The 13,628-nt window shown below is 47.2% G+C and overlaps 1 protein-coding gene across 1 annotated transcript in view; it reads left to right on the plus strand.

Moving 5' to 3' along the window:
• The window catches only part of gpc3 (glypican 3), a 101,584-nt gene extending 89,271 nt beyond the window's left edge, over positions 1 to 12,313 (plus strand). The window contains 1 exon segment of the mRNA XM_048232302.1: positions 10,311 to 12,313. Coding sequence (XP_048088259.1) covers positions 10,311 to 10,492 — 182 coding nt within the window. The 3' untranslated portion in view covers positions 10,493 to 12,313.
• The last annotated feature ends 1,315 nt before the right edge of the window (positions 12,314 to 13,628 follow it).

Consider the following 13,628-nt stretch of genomic DNA (forward strand, 5'->3'; position numbering starts at 1 on the left):
TGGCCCTTTATCAGCGGCAGGGGTTAGCAAAATACAAAGTGGAAATATGCCTGTAATGTGAAACATGCAGCTCACAGCCAGAGGTAGGGACCGGCCTGCGCTCCTTAGACTCAGGTCTGCTACAAATTTACTCAGATACAGAGCGAGGGAGAGAGAGAGAGAGAGAGAGTCATGGAGAGCGGTGGAAGAAGGGAGAGGGCACAGAGAGAGAGAGAGAGAGAGAGAGAGAGAGAGAGAGAGAGAGAGAGGGAGAGAGAGAGAGAATGAAGGATTACGGGGGATTAAGATAGACCCTCAATTCTGTTCATCCACTCCACTCATATAAGTTGCGTACATTACAAATCCTTCAATATAAGGTAATGAAAAGTTTGCCTTATTAGATAAACAGATTACACAGCACTCTAATCTTAATACCCTAATACACTGGCCATTGATGGATAAGGGTGAAATGTTAGCACACAAGAGTGAAGCCAGAATAAAGGAGGAGGTGATATGCTGCCATAAAACACACACACACACACACACACACACACACACACACACACAAGCTCACACACACACACATACACACAGGGCTCTGAATAGCTCTGAAAGCCAGCCATGCGGCTCCCATTTTAGCGAGCAGGAATGCTAATGAGCTCCAGCTTTGACCTCTGACCCCCAGCACCTGATAGGTGAGGAGCACGGCGTCCGCTTTCCATCAGACTCCGTGCCCGTTACACAGTCTACAAGCACTCTCCTTAACAAGTCTCATGTGAACCTGTGTGCGTGTGTGTGAGCTTGTGTGTGTGTGTGTGTGTGTGTGTATATGTGTGTGTGTGTGTGTGTGTGTGTGTGTGTGTGTGTGTGTGTGTGTGTGTGTGTGTGTGTGTGTGTGTGTGTGTGTGTGTGTGTGAATGTATGTGTGTGAGTGTGTATGAGTGTTTGACTGAGAATGTGCTAATTAATTACATCATGAAGTCTGCCTCAGCAGTTGGAGTTTGTGTGCAGTCTGTTTGTGTTTAGGCTTTCCAATCTACACACAACTATTGCGTGCAAGTTCAACTATACTAAAGGCTGTTGTGTGATGTGCCCATTTGTGCAGGCATGTGAGTTCTTCATGTGAGTGAGTGTGCCCGTGTGTGAGCCCTTCATGTCTGTGTGTGTGTGTGTGTGTGTGTGTGTGTGTGTTGAATGATGAGCTCAGATGGTGGCGGCGTGTGGGCATATGCCGTGCAGCTTGCGGCGGTTCCACAGGAGATGAGTGCCGGCATGGGAGCAGGTGTGCGCGGCTAATCCCCCCAGGTGCAGCGTGGGCCGCTGGAGGACCCACGTGTCTACTGTCCGCCGGAGTCCGCGAGGGCCACTGGGCCCCTGCAACATCCAGCACCACACCTGGACTCCACTGAGGCCCTCCGCTCCAGCCCCGCGCCTTAAAGGGGAAAAGTCCGATTCAGAGTTTAGCCAAACACCCTCATCTAGAGTCGTGTCCGCACGGCAGAGGAAGATGAGAGGGATCCAGCAGCTCCAGGAACTAAATGAGAGCGGCTCCACCGTAATGCCCCTAATTTGACAGATGGACTGAGGAAGGTTGCAGAGCATTCTTCAGTGTGTGGGTCTGCACTTTGTTCTGCAGTTCAAATTCTTGGACACAGCATCTAATGGTCGGTGTGATTATTCATCTTTTGAAAAATGGGCGCACTCCACATTACGTCTGAATTTGAGTCGGAGGCTCAGGAAAAGGGCAATCCTTTACATCAAAGGCAGAGGCCGCGTCCTCATTCTTCTGTCTCTTTCCTGTCTGGTGGTGTCTCTGGTGTCCTGGTCGTGTCTGGGGAGCTACCGGCACGTGTCTCATTACGTGGTCCACGCGCCAGGGAGCGTTTTTGGGGGCGAGGTGCTCATTTGAGGAGCAGGAGACTAGCCGATGTGGGGAGGTCCACAATAGGCCAGAAACACAGACAGAGTGATCAGGCCAGAGAGACAGACAGTGTCCAAGTTCGTAAGGCCAGAGAGAGAGAGAGAGAGACAGATTCCACGTTTGTCCAGAGACACAGGCAGAGTCCACGTTAGGCCAGTATGGGCTTGATAGAGCTGCTCCAGACGGACTTCTGGCGTAAGGCTCCAGCGTGGCGGGAAATGAGGTAAGTAAACAAAAATGGAGCAGATGTTGTGTTTTTTCCTCTGGGAGGAAACGACAGCCACACTCTCATTTCTACAAATGATCCCCATCAGAGATGAAGAGAGAGGGGAGGGGGGGGCGAGAGAGGTAGGGGCAGAGGACGCTGGCTGCAGGGAGGGAGGGGGCGTGAGAAATAACGTTGTTGAGGCTTTGCTGTATCGTTCCCTCGCTTCACACAGCTTATAAACATCGGGTTTCTATAGAATCAGCCTCCCTTCCAAACCACACACACACACACACACACACACACACACACACACACACACACACACACACACACAAAGAGCTCACAAAAAATAATGAATCTAAATCACCATCTGTGTAAGCAATGCTGGAGCGGATGGACTTTTGGAGTGAATAAGGTGCCATTCTCCACGGGCCTCAATGTAGGTTGCTGATAGATTTTATGGGATCAAGCCCACTGAGGTGCCCTTTCTGGGGCCTGTGTTTTTCCCCAGGAGTAGGGAGGGGCAGGCCTGGCTCTCAAAGGAGTGTTGGTGTTCATTCTTATCTTGTCTCGGAGAACAGACTGATAGGAAGCAAAGGTGACATTGTTACAGAAAACAATAGGGGCCAGTTAGAGGAAGCGCAATTCAATTTTAGCCGTCACATCTTGAGAGGCAAATTGGAACCATGTTTAGCCCTGTGTCTGGAAGAAAGCTCTTTTTTTTGGAGTCCAGTGCATGAACTGAGCTGATGGTGTTTTTTTCATGGCTGCTCAGATATGCGTTTGTTTGTGTAAGGGATTTATTTACATTTGCCGGCGCTTGGCGATGCCCTAAATTGATTCCAGACGTCCCTGTGCGTAGTGTCCACCAGGCACTCTGAGGAGGCATGGCAACATGGCTCACCCACATTCTTCTACTCCCATGATGCCTTGCAGGGTGGCTGTCTCCCACTGAAGGGCAGGGGGACAGGCTTCCCCATCCTCCCTTATAGTTCACTCTGTCTTACAGTCTAGCCCATAGACTGTAGAGGTTCGAGTCGAATTGCACAAATCTTCTCCAGAATCAGATGAGGGAGAGAGAGAGAAAGTAATCCCTCCTTGCTCTCTTTCTTTTCTCTAATTCTCACATTAATGTTCCTCCTCTCTCTGCCTGCCTCTCTGCTGCCGTGCTCACAGAATCAGCTCTTTGTGTGTGTGTGATTTCTTATGCCTCTTACATCTCCTGGGATCGCACACACACACACACACATTTGTATTTCCAGAGTATAACTTGGCCTAGCTCACACTGTAGGAATTTCATATTTTCAACCCCAAATATGCTCTCCCTCAGTCTCTCTCTCTCTCTTCCCATCTCACTCACTCACTCCCTGCCTTTCTCACTCTCACTCTTCTCCTTTTTCTCTATGCTCACCCCTTTCTCTCCCCTCTTTCTGTCTCTCTCTCTGTCTCATTTTTTCTCAAGCCAGTAAATGGCCTCTGAAGTCCAGGGCTAAAAATACATTGGGGCTAAATCTAATTGGCACGTGGCAGTGGGTGTCTGTGGCGAGCTGGTCATCGGCGCTGATAGCAGTGGACCAGAGGTAACACACGGGCCTGTGCTAATTACTAGGTGTTGACTCACATTTGTCTCCACAAAGCGGCCCATTGACAGCACGGCCCGGAATGTTGGCACAGGAACCGACGCAGCGGACAGGCGGGTGCCTGGTGGCATGGGCAGAAGAATCAATTACCCCTCCTCAAACATCTCATAGTCATACAGTACATGCTGCGTTAGTCCTGTACTCCGCCACAGATAGGCGGGGATTGGCCATTCAACAACTTCTTAAAGGTGCAGTCCATTCTACTTAAAGGTGAGGTATGCCATTCTGGCGAAAGGTTATTGATACTTGAACTCAACAGCCAATCAAATTAAAGCCTTTCCATCCATGCTCCTAAAGCAATGTGTTAAATGGTTGAAATAGTCTGTGGCTCAGTCAGAGCCAATGACTTCTCTGTTTACAGAGCCAGGACTGTGTACAATGGGCACACACTCAGAAGAGACAGCCAGAGGAGCAATCTGGTGGTTTTTACAAAAGGTGTATTGGATTTGAATCACAGTGTGTGCCTTTAAGATTACAGCAGATGATTGGCTGATCCACTTCTACACTGTTGCCCCTTCTTCAGTTTCTTCCACTCCACTCCTCTCTTTTTCCTCTCTCCCTCTTTCTCTCTCTCCCTCCCTCCCTCTCTGTCACCATGGTATAGGAGGGCCAGGGCAGTAGAATAACACGGTGGAGGTGGAAAGGTTGTGCTTCACTGTGTGTATGCGTGTGTGTGTGTGCGTGTGTATGCATCTGTGTGTGTGTGTGTGTGTGTGTGTAGGAGTTAGGAGGTAAGTGTTCACGGGGTGTAGCCTAACCCAGGCTGACCACGTTGGTTGAGCCACATATGTGTATGTGGGTATGTTTAGTATGTTCAGTGTAGTCTGTATCAAATCCATGTCTATTTAAACAGCGCGTGTGTATTTGTGTGTGTCGTAGCCGTCAGTATGTAGGCAGCAGGCATCTGAGGCGCAGTTCAGAGGAGCAGCCCGAGCACAGTAGAGCCGCTCTAGCAGAGGCCTCCTGAGCGCCGGCTGGTTTGTGTTGGCGCTGGCCGCCCGCTGCCTCCCCGGGTGCCTCTGCGGTCAGCTCCACGGCTCCATGGGTGTGGGAGCAGGCTCTCACGTACCCCCAACCCCACCTCAGCCCACCTCCTCACTGCCCCCACCCACCCGCCCGCCCGCTCCGTGCTCCTAGCCAGCTGCAGTGGACGCACAGCCTCCTGTAGACAGAGCTGCCCCTGTGTCTCTGCCCCACAGCAGACTGCCCAACATGGGGGAGCCGTCTAGACTTTTACTGGGAAGGCATGGTGTGGAAGTCAACGTACTTTTTCCTTGGTTATGAGGGAGAAGTAAAATACACACAGAGAGTTTCATGGAAAAAAGAGTGTTATCCCTCTATGCAGAATTTCAATGTGTAATATATTATTGTTTCTCCAGGGTGTTTTAAGACCAACCAAGTTATGGAATGTTTTTCATTAACCGACACAGCAGTCAAGGCAAACAGTAACATTCACACACAGAGAAGACAGTAACATTCACACACACACACACACACACAGAGAAGAACACATTTCATGTTTACACATCCATATACGCTCCCATCGACACACACAGAAGCCTCAGGCTACTACTCATTTCCTAACAAGAGCATTTTGTGCTGTGAGAACTGCTGCTCTGGTCTGTGACAATAACTTTTTGCACTCTCCACATAATGCTGGACCAGAAAAACAAAGGAAGGAATGTCTGCCCCAGTAATTTAGTTATCAGAAGAACATATAAGCCCCAGGAAGACATGATAGAATTCCCGCTATTCCCTCCCTGTTTTTCTAGCCACGGAACTCTGCCAATATAACTGCAATCTAAGCCATTTCCCCTGTCTTTTACGGAGCACCTGCATCTACAGACAGACATTCCATTCCTCTTTATCTAGTGCTAGAATGCACCTGTATGGATTTCGTGTCTCCCAGATAAATGCAGCAACTGCATGCACAGGTGTGTGTAGATCTGGGACTTGGCACTCACTCACTAGTGGTGCCCTGCTCATTACAGTGCCTGAGAATAGATCTTTTCAATTGACCCCTCATAGGAAGACCAGAGGGTGGTATGTTATATGATGAACTATTAAATGTTGCGGAAATTACTGTAGTGATCCATGATGGAATTCTGTCATATTTTTTTTTTACGTTTGTTGAAAGACTGTTTTTTTACAGCTTGCACGCCCAGTTTCTTAAACACATTTTGAGATGTGAAAAATGTGAATCACCAACCCCCGGCCCTCTCCAGCTACAATGGCACAGCTGACAGCCCCCGAATTAATGGAGACTTGGACTTTCCCACCTGTGAAATGAAACACTGAATTTAAAACTTAATTCCTTTTCACAAGTCAAATTACTAAAACAACTATACATGTGCTTGAACTTTTACTAATAACCACACACCAGAAGGGTAGGTCTAAAACACTCCTGTGTTTGTTATGCTAAAAAGGACTTTTGCAGTTACGTGTTCAGCACATTTTCAGTGAATAGCGCAATCTGACAAAACCCGTAGAAACAGGCTAAGTACATAAACACACAAATACAGTAATTCATCAAATATGAGCAAAGTTTATTCTGTTTTAACACACCACTGTGGAGCCCTTTGTGTCCCCCTTTGAGGGGCCATGATCAACATTTTCAAACAAAAAAATAGTTTGGTAAATATTTATTACAGAAAATGTAATTTAATTTTGCAGTCAACACTTGATCCTCTACGTAACGTTAAGAGAAGCTGTTCCCATACCCAGTGTCAGATTTGAGTCCTGTCACAGCAACTCAACATCAAAACTGCAAAACCAATGTTTTCTTCTGGCACTGGGGCACAGTATGTGATGCATTCTGACGGCCAGTGGTCAGTGTGATTGTTATGTCTTGTGAACTATTGCGTGTTAAGTTTTGCAAAATGTTACAAGAAATTGGAAACTAAGTCTTGTGTTTAGCTCACAGTTTTGCAAATACGTTTGCTGTATGAGTGACAGGTTTCAGAAGTTGTGCCACATATAAAGAATTTGTATGTGTCAGCAATTGGAAAAATTCTGTAACAGCAGGTTTTTGACATCACTCACACATGTGGATTTCCTTCTGTGTACATTACTGAATAATACATTTCTTTAGTAATCAGAATTGTTGAACAATGTTTGGATTTGTGTTCACTGTTCACACCAAACTCGGTTAGATACATAGTCAATAGTTAACCATACAAATCTCTGTTATTCTTTGACATGTGTGCTTTCCTTTGAGCAACCAGAGTGTATAAAGGCTTGATTCACTGAGTGTTTGAAGACAGTGTGTTCAGAGGCTAGGCTCCTTTCAGGTGCCTTGTAATGTACACACACTTGCTCACAAAAGCGCGAACAAACACACTCACTGCCTCACTCTCACCACCACTCTGTGTGTGTGTGTGTGTGTGTGTGTGTGTGTCTGTGTGTGTCTGTGTCTGTGTGTGTCTGTGTCTGTCTGGGAGGTTTGTTTGCGCGAGTGTGTCCGTGTGTTTGTTTCTGCGGGTGATATAGTGTACTTTCTGCACAGAGGCCAATCTTAGCCTGCCATTGCCGATCAATGGGCTGGACTGTTGACCTCTCACCCAGGTCGTAACTGGAGCTCGCAAGGCAGAGATAGGACTGGCGGACCAGCAGAGCGCTGTGGGATCCCCCCAGAGAGTGATGCCCCCCTGCCCCCATCCCTAACCCCTCTGAAAATTGATAGCCATAGAGGGGGTTTGGCAAGCAGGAAGGCCCCCCGTCCACTCTGTGTCAAAAAGTCCCATGTTGGTCACATTAATCACCAAGGGAGGGATTGCCAGGGCTATTTTTAGCCGGCTGGCATCCATACATTCATCCAGCTAATTATCTGTGGCTGTCGGGCAGGCCGCGCCTCTCCCCTGACCAAGAGGGGAAAGAAAAGCAGACCCTCCTTTTATCTGCTTTCTCTCTCTCTTTTTTGGTTTCTTTCTTTTTCTCTGTTCTTCTCACATCATTGCATGTGCACAGCTTTTTACAGAGGGATATTGTTAGCTCTGGTCCTGCAGTCAGAGGAAAGGATTTGGTTTTGAAATGGTGTACCAAGTCTCTGTTGGGCCATTGTTAGACTGCCTTTTTTGTCGCTCATGCCATTCACATAAAATGTGTTAAGTGACCAATACATTGGCCCAAACAGTTCACCGTATATTTGAAGACTCTCTTGTTTCTCAGTGTTGCTGCTTAGTTTTCATTTGTGCTCCTCAACACCATGCAGTCCTCCTACTCTCTCACACGTTCTTATGTACACACAATAATACACAGACTCCTATTCACTCATTCACTAACATTAGTTGGCCCCATTTACTTGTACACACCTTGTGTCTTCCGAACATGTATATAAAAGCTGTATCGAATTGCACCTTTGGCTTTCATTTCCTTGGTGGTACAGTGTGGCCTGTCAAAATGACAAATCGTCCTTTCAGAGGCTGAAGAATTAATTGTCCACTGGCTTGTGTTCAACCGCTGTCGTAATTGCTGAGAAATCTTGAGGAAGGCTTTTCAAGGCATCAGAAAGTTTATTTATTTGCCCCTTTCCTCTGTTTTAAAGCCTGGGCTTGTTGAAAAGGGCCCCTGGCCATCAAGGAGCCCCCCCCCGGGACCAGGCCCCTCGGTCCTTTTTCCTGAGCCCGACCCCCGTCCCTCACCGGCTGCAGTGGCACAGCTGACGGCCCCCGAATTAATGGAGACTTTGACTTTCCCACTGATCCAGTCAGCGGCGCCCCGTAATTGGAATCCCTCCGCTCCCCTCGGCTGAGAGAGCGCACATCTGCACGTTGCCTCACCTGGTTGGTATGACTGACGGGGCTTGATTTGGTACGGTCCTCTCCATTTGCCTGCTATGTGAAGGCTCCCCGTTTTGATTTCTGACCAGGTTGGCTCGCGTTAGACACAGTCTGGTATGCATGATCAGAATGTGTTAGGCCTGATTTCTTTTGAAGTGTTGTGCAGTCATTTTGAGCCTTGCCGCTCTGATCCTGTGTTGACAACTTTACTATTACGGTGGTATGTTTTGGTACGGGGCTATCAGGATGTTGATTAAGTACTTTATTTAGAATGGCAGACTTTGGAAGTGTTGAAATATCCCTGCAAACATTCCTGTCTCCCCACCGCTTGGTAATGTCCATTCCATTCATGTCCATTGTCCACGCATGCTCTGTTGGGGTCCAGCTGCCTGGTTTGTGTATATGCTGGCCTTTTGACTCCTGTTTGTGTGTAAACGCTGCGTGTGTGTTGGGTCTACCGCTATTGTGGTTGTTTTGTCTGGTGTGGTGGGACCTGGGGAGTGTGTATTTGAGGCTTGGGGACAGAGAAGGGTATGTGAGAAATGCACTGCGGGTGGGGGTCAGTATGTGTGCGCATGTGTGTTTGTGCGTGTGTGTGTGTTTGTGCATGTCTGTGTGTGTTTGCCTGTGTGTGAGAGAGAAGCCCCACAGCTGGCCCAACAGGGGACACATCCGCACATAGCTAACGTTCCTCTCTAGAGTAGCCTTTTATTACTGCCCATTTCTTGCCCGTTCTCATAGCTCAGCCCTTGCCAATTCTCATAGCTCTCTTTCTCTCTCTCTCTTTCTCCCTCTCTCTCTCTCTCTTTCTCTATCTCTCTCTCTCGCCGTGTGTGCGTTTGTGAGTGTGTTTGTGTGTGTGAGTCAGTGACCGAGTGTTTGTGTGTACATGTCATGGGGTGACAAAGTCAACTAAAAAGTGGGTTTCGCCAATTCTCCAGCGGACAGCTGTGATATAAAAATGAAGTACATGCGAGTGCAGCCAGTGAGCATGAGGTCACTGAGATGAGCAGCCTCTCGGAGCCCAGCGACTCACAGGCTTCCCAGCCGCTGATTGAAAGCACTTGATTAGAACAAATGTGGCTCTAAATACAATGTTGCTAATATTCCTTATTTGCGGTGTCCTTGTGCTTTTACTCTGAAGGTATCATTCACAATAAAAGTCATTTATCATCCCTTTGAGATTAGGTCAAAAGTAGGCCTGCCAAGTGAGTTTCTTCCTGGAAGTGCATAGTTGTCGGAGAGGGGTGGAGTTGAGGTTGATTTAAGGGCCTGAGTGCCCCTGTGGCAAGCGGGGCTATGTGATGAGTGCTATCTTACAGTGTTCCACTTAAGCCAACACTTGGCCCAGCAGGAGAACAACGGCATGAGTTTTCACTGCGCAGAAGTGCTGCATTTCACATGAACATTATGCAAAGTAAATACCGCAGGATTGTTTTTCTTGGGAGAATCTGCGGTCTCCACCATCCTGTATCTGTAACCCCTGCAGTATTGTTGATGTACAGGTGTGCGTGCCAAACGCACCCCCTCGGATCTCCCCACAAGCCTACAGCTCTGTATGCCCTTAGCGCCTGCATGGGAGAAATGCGAGGCCTACTCTGCCAAGCCTCATGCCACTTCCTGAAGATGGCTGTCCATTCACGCTCTAGTCAACCGCTTCCACTGTTGCTCTGTTGTCCAGTATTGTTTTTGTTTTTTTTAATCCCATATGTACTAACGTTTCTCTAATCTCTCTCTTTCTCTCTCTTTCTGTCTCCCTCCCCCACCTCTCTTTGTTTGGTCAGACTTGGCAGATAACCTGGCCATGGATGACTTCACTTTCCACGAGCTGCTGCTGACGCCGCGGCTGGCTACCGACTCACACATGGGTCCCTCAGTCCCAGGGAGGGCAGGGTCAGTGTGTGGCCCCAGCTCGGCCCTCCTGCTCCTGGTCCTCACCACCCTCATCCATCTTCGACCTCAGTGACCACTCCAGCTCCCTCACCACAGCATTTCTTCCCTGGACATGAGGAGTGCGTCCAGAGGTGGGGTTTGAGGGGACGTTTCCAAACCGGTGGAATCTTGTTTCTTTTTTTTTCCTTTTTTTTCGTTATCTTTGAGTGGCACGGAGGTCTCCTTATACATTTTGCACAATCTTGAGTGGACTGGCACCACCAGTGAGACACTAAACGTCTCACTTTCTTCTCGCTGTCTGTGGCACGGGCTGTCCCAGTTCTGTATAAAATGTACAAATATTTATTTGTTGTAAGACGCTCTGTGTGTGTGTGTGCGGTAGCTTCAGTTACCAAGCAAGCCAACTGGGACGCAATAGCATGTAAATAAGTTACCTAGCAACCCTGTCCAATGTTTTATCCATCCAGGCTAGTATCGTGTTACAATTACAGTATGTGTTACAGAAAAAGCATTCAATGCCTTTGGCTGGTAAGTGACGTGTTTTAAGTGTTCTCCCTTGGAAAAGTGGGCGTGGCGTTGAGTGTTACAGACGCACGAGTGCTGCTGAATTGGTAGAGCTGTGACTAATGGAGTCTGGAAAACTCTGGCTCCTCCAGTGGACACAAATCTTCTGTGACTTCTCAACAAACTATTTTACTTCCCAGCACCCACAAAAAACACACACTCACACATACACACTGTGAAACACACACACACACACACACACACACACACACACACACACACTGTGAGAGACACACTCACACACACAGCATTAAAGCACACCTCTTCCGCTCATTTCCTGTGCTGTAAATGACCCACAGAGGAGAGATCAAGGGATTGGTGTATCGTTGTGAAACCTTTTTCCCTGAGGGGTGACACCCAGCTGTGGTTCTTGCCTTGGAAATTCACTATCAAAATGTTTGGTCAGGGTTCTCTTGCTTACTCTCCCTCTCCATCTTCCCAGCTCTTTTCTGCCCTCATATTTCTCATTTGTGTACAAGCACACCTCTCTCTCTCCCCTTCTGCTCACATGTTATCATACATGCACATTACACCCAAATTCGTACTCTCATTGACACACACACACACACACAGACAGACACACTCTGTCTCTCTTGGGTCATGGCTTAATGAGGCTGTCATTATGCCAGTGTGATGAAAGGTTGCTCCTGAGTGGCGACCCCTCCAAGTCCCACTCTCATCTCCAGTGATACGCTACCATGGCAACTGCATCTAGGAGGGCATGCTCTTAGGTGATGGACAGATTCATCAGCATGTTTCAAGTGTTTTGCATTGCTTAGCGAAAACACCCCTTTGCCCCAACCAAAACGCATCCACTAACCAAGGGCTAAGAAATGTTTAATTTAACACCAGCTGTGTGTAATGTCTCTCATCATAATTAAAAGGATTTCAACTAATGTGTTTTCCTCGTCTAGACAGCTTCCACATGTGAGATAGTGAGATATCAGTTGTACAGTTTTGTGACAAATCTACTTGTTTTATTTCATGACGCTGCATATTTAATGTCAGTGATGGAACTGGGGGCTTTTGCGGACCTGTTAGCTTTGTCTAGATGAGAATTTTTCAGTGTTTCTATAGAAACTCTTTTTTAATAACAAATGAAGACATGAATTAAGTGTATGACATTACCAAACAATGTAGTAAACAAACCACATTTTCTCCGTCTGTATTTAGTCATGAATAAATCTTTACAAAGTTCATTAAAAACAAACCAATGTAACCTTCGACAATAATACAGTCATGAAATCCATAGTTTACACCAAGGTGTATTAAAATGCTCATTGACACCAATAGTTTTACAGTTTTACATGGTGCATAATGAAACGCTGACCCCCCCTTTACTCTTTCTGTGTGTCTTAATTGCCCGGCAGGAGAGCCCCATGAGGCCATTTGGCCCATCTGAGCTGCATTTACTCCACACCCGCTCAGCACATACATACGCAATGGGGTGGGGTGGGGGGTCAGGCCTCTCCAATGTTGTCATAGTGATCAGGTCAGTAATGGCCCATCAGAAAGTGGAGGGGTAGCTGTGGTGTTGTGTACCTCTGGTAAAGATTTTCTTTTCTCATGTAACAGTTGATGTTCAGGTAACCAAATGTTTGCTAACTGGCAATGTAACTAACCACTCTGTGTCATTAGCTATCCAGATACTGCTGTTTTACTGGATTGGTGACTTGATTTTAGATGTTTTCCTGGTTGAAACAAAAAATAAATAAATGCAGTTTTGAGCTTTTACTCTTTTGTGGTTTAATTGCTGAATGCTAAGAAACACAGGAATGAGTGAACACTCTGTCTTTGTTCTTTGGAATTGATGACTGTTTGTGTGTTATCTTCCAGATAAGCCAATGGGTGATTTAGAGGTGTCCACAGCCACAATAAAGCAATGAGTTGCATTGGAGCCATTTAATCTCATTCATGGCTCGTTATCTCACACTGAATTGAAATCTGATTTACAGCCTGCCACACCTCAGTCGATTACACCGCAAGCTGTAAAGAAAAACTTTATTTAGGCCAAAATGTTTACATTACAGTCCCCCCACAACTTAACAGTTTGTAATTGATCAAACCAATTCCCTTTGCTCTTCTAATCTCGCCACATAAGTGATTGTGTCCACACATTCAGCAGAGCTGTGTCCCTCTACTCTCCCCTCCCTGTAACTTTTCACACATGCCCTTCTCCTCAGATCCAGATAAGACCCTGTTGGATCCAGCTGTGCTTTTCTCTCTCCTACAGCCGGCCCGCGTCCTCTTTAGGGGGGGAGAGCGGGAGAGACACAAGGCCGCGGCTGTGCTGGTGGCCAGAGAAACAGAGGGCTGAGCAGCTGATGTTGGCCTATACACTGAATGTTAATGGGCACGGGAGAGAATGGGCAAACAGCCCAATTGAAATGCGCAGGTCCAACTGTTTTCTTAGGGTAATAGATTGTCCACTCAGGAGCGGCTCGGCTTTTCAGGGTTGGGGGTGGGGGGCAACTGATGTTGCGGTCAATGGGTGCTAGTTGCTCAACAGGGATCTACTGTTCCAGCCTTTGGCTGTTTTAGGGGCATGTAATTGTGATGTCCATGTAATTCACTCCTATGCTTTTGGCCCATGCTGATACTCTGAGGTATCATCAAGGTCACATTGATTTGCAGATCTGGACATA

The sequence above is a fragment of the Alosa alosa genome, chromosome 21 (assembly GCF_017589495.1).
Source record: "Alosa alosa isolate M-15738 ecotype Scorff River chromosome 21, AALO_Geno_1.1, whole genome shotgun sequence".
Taxonomy (NCBI): domain Eukaryota; kingdom Metazoa; phylum Chordata; class Actinopteri; order Clupeiformes; family Clupeidae; genus Alosa; species Alosa alosa.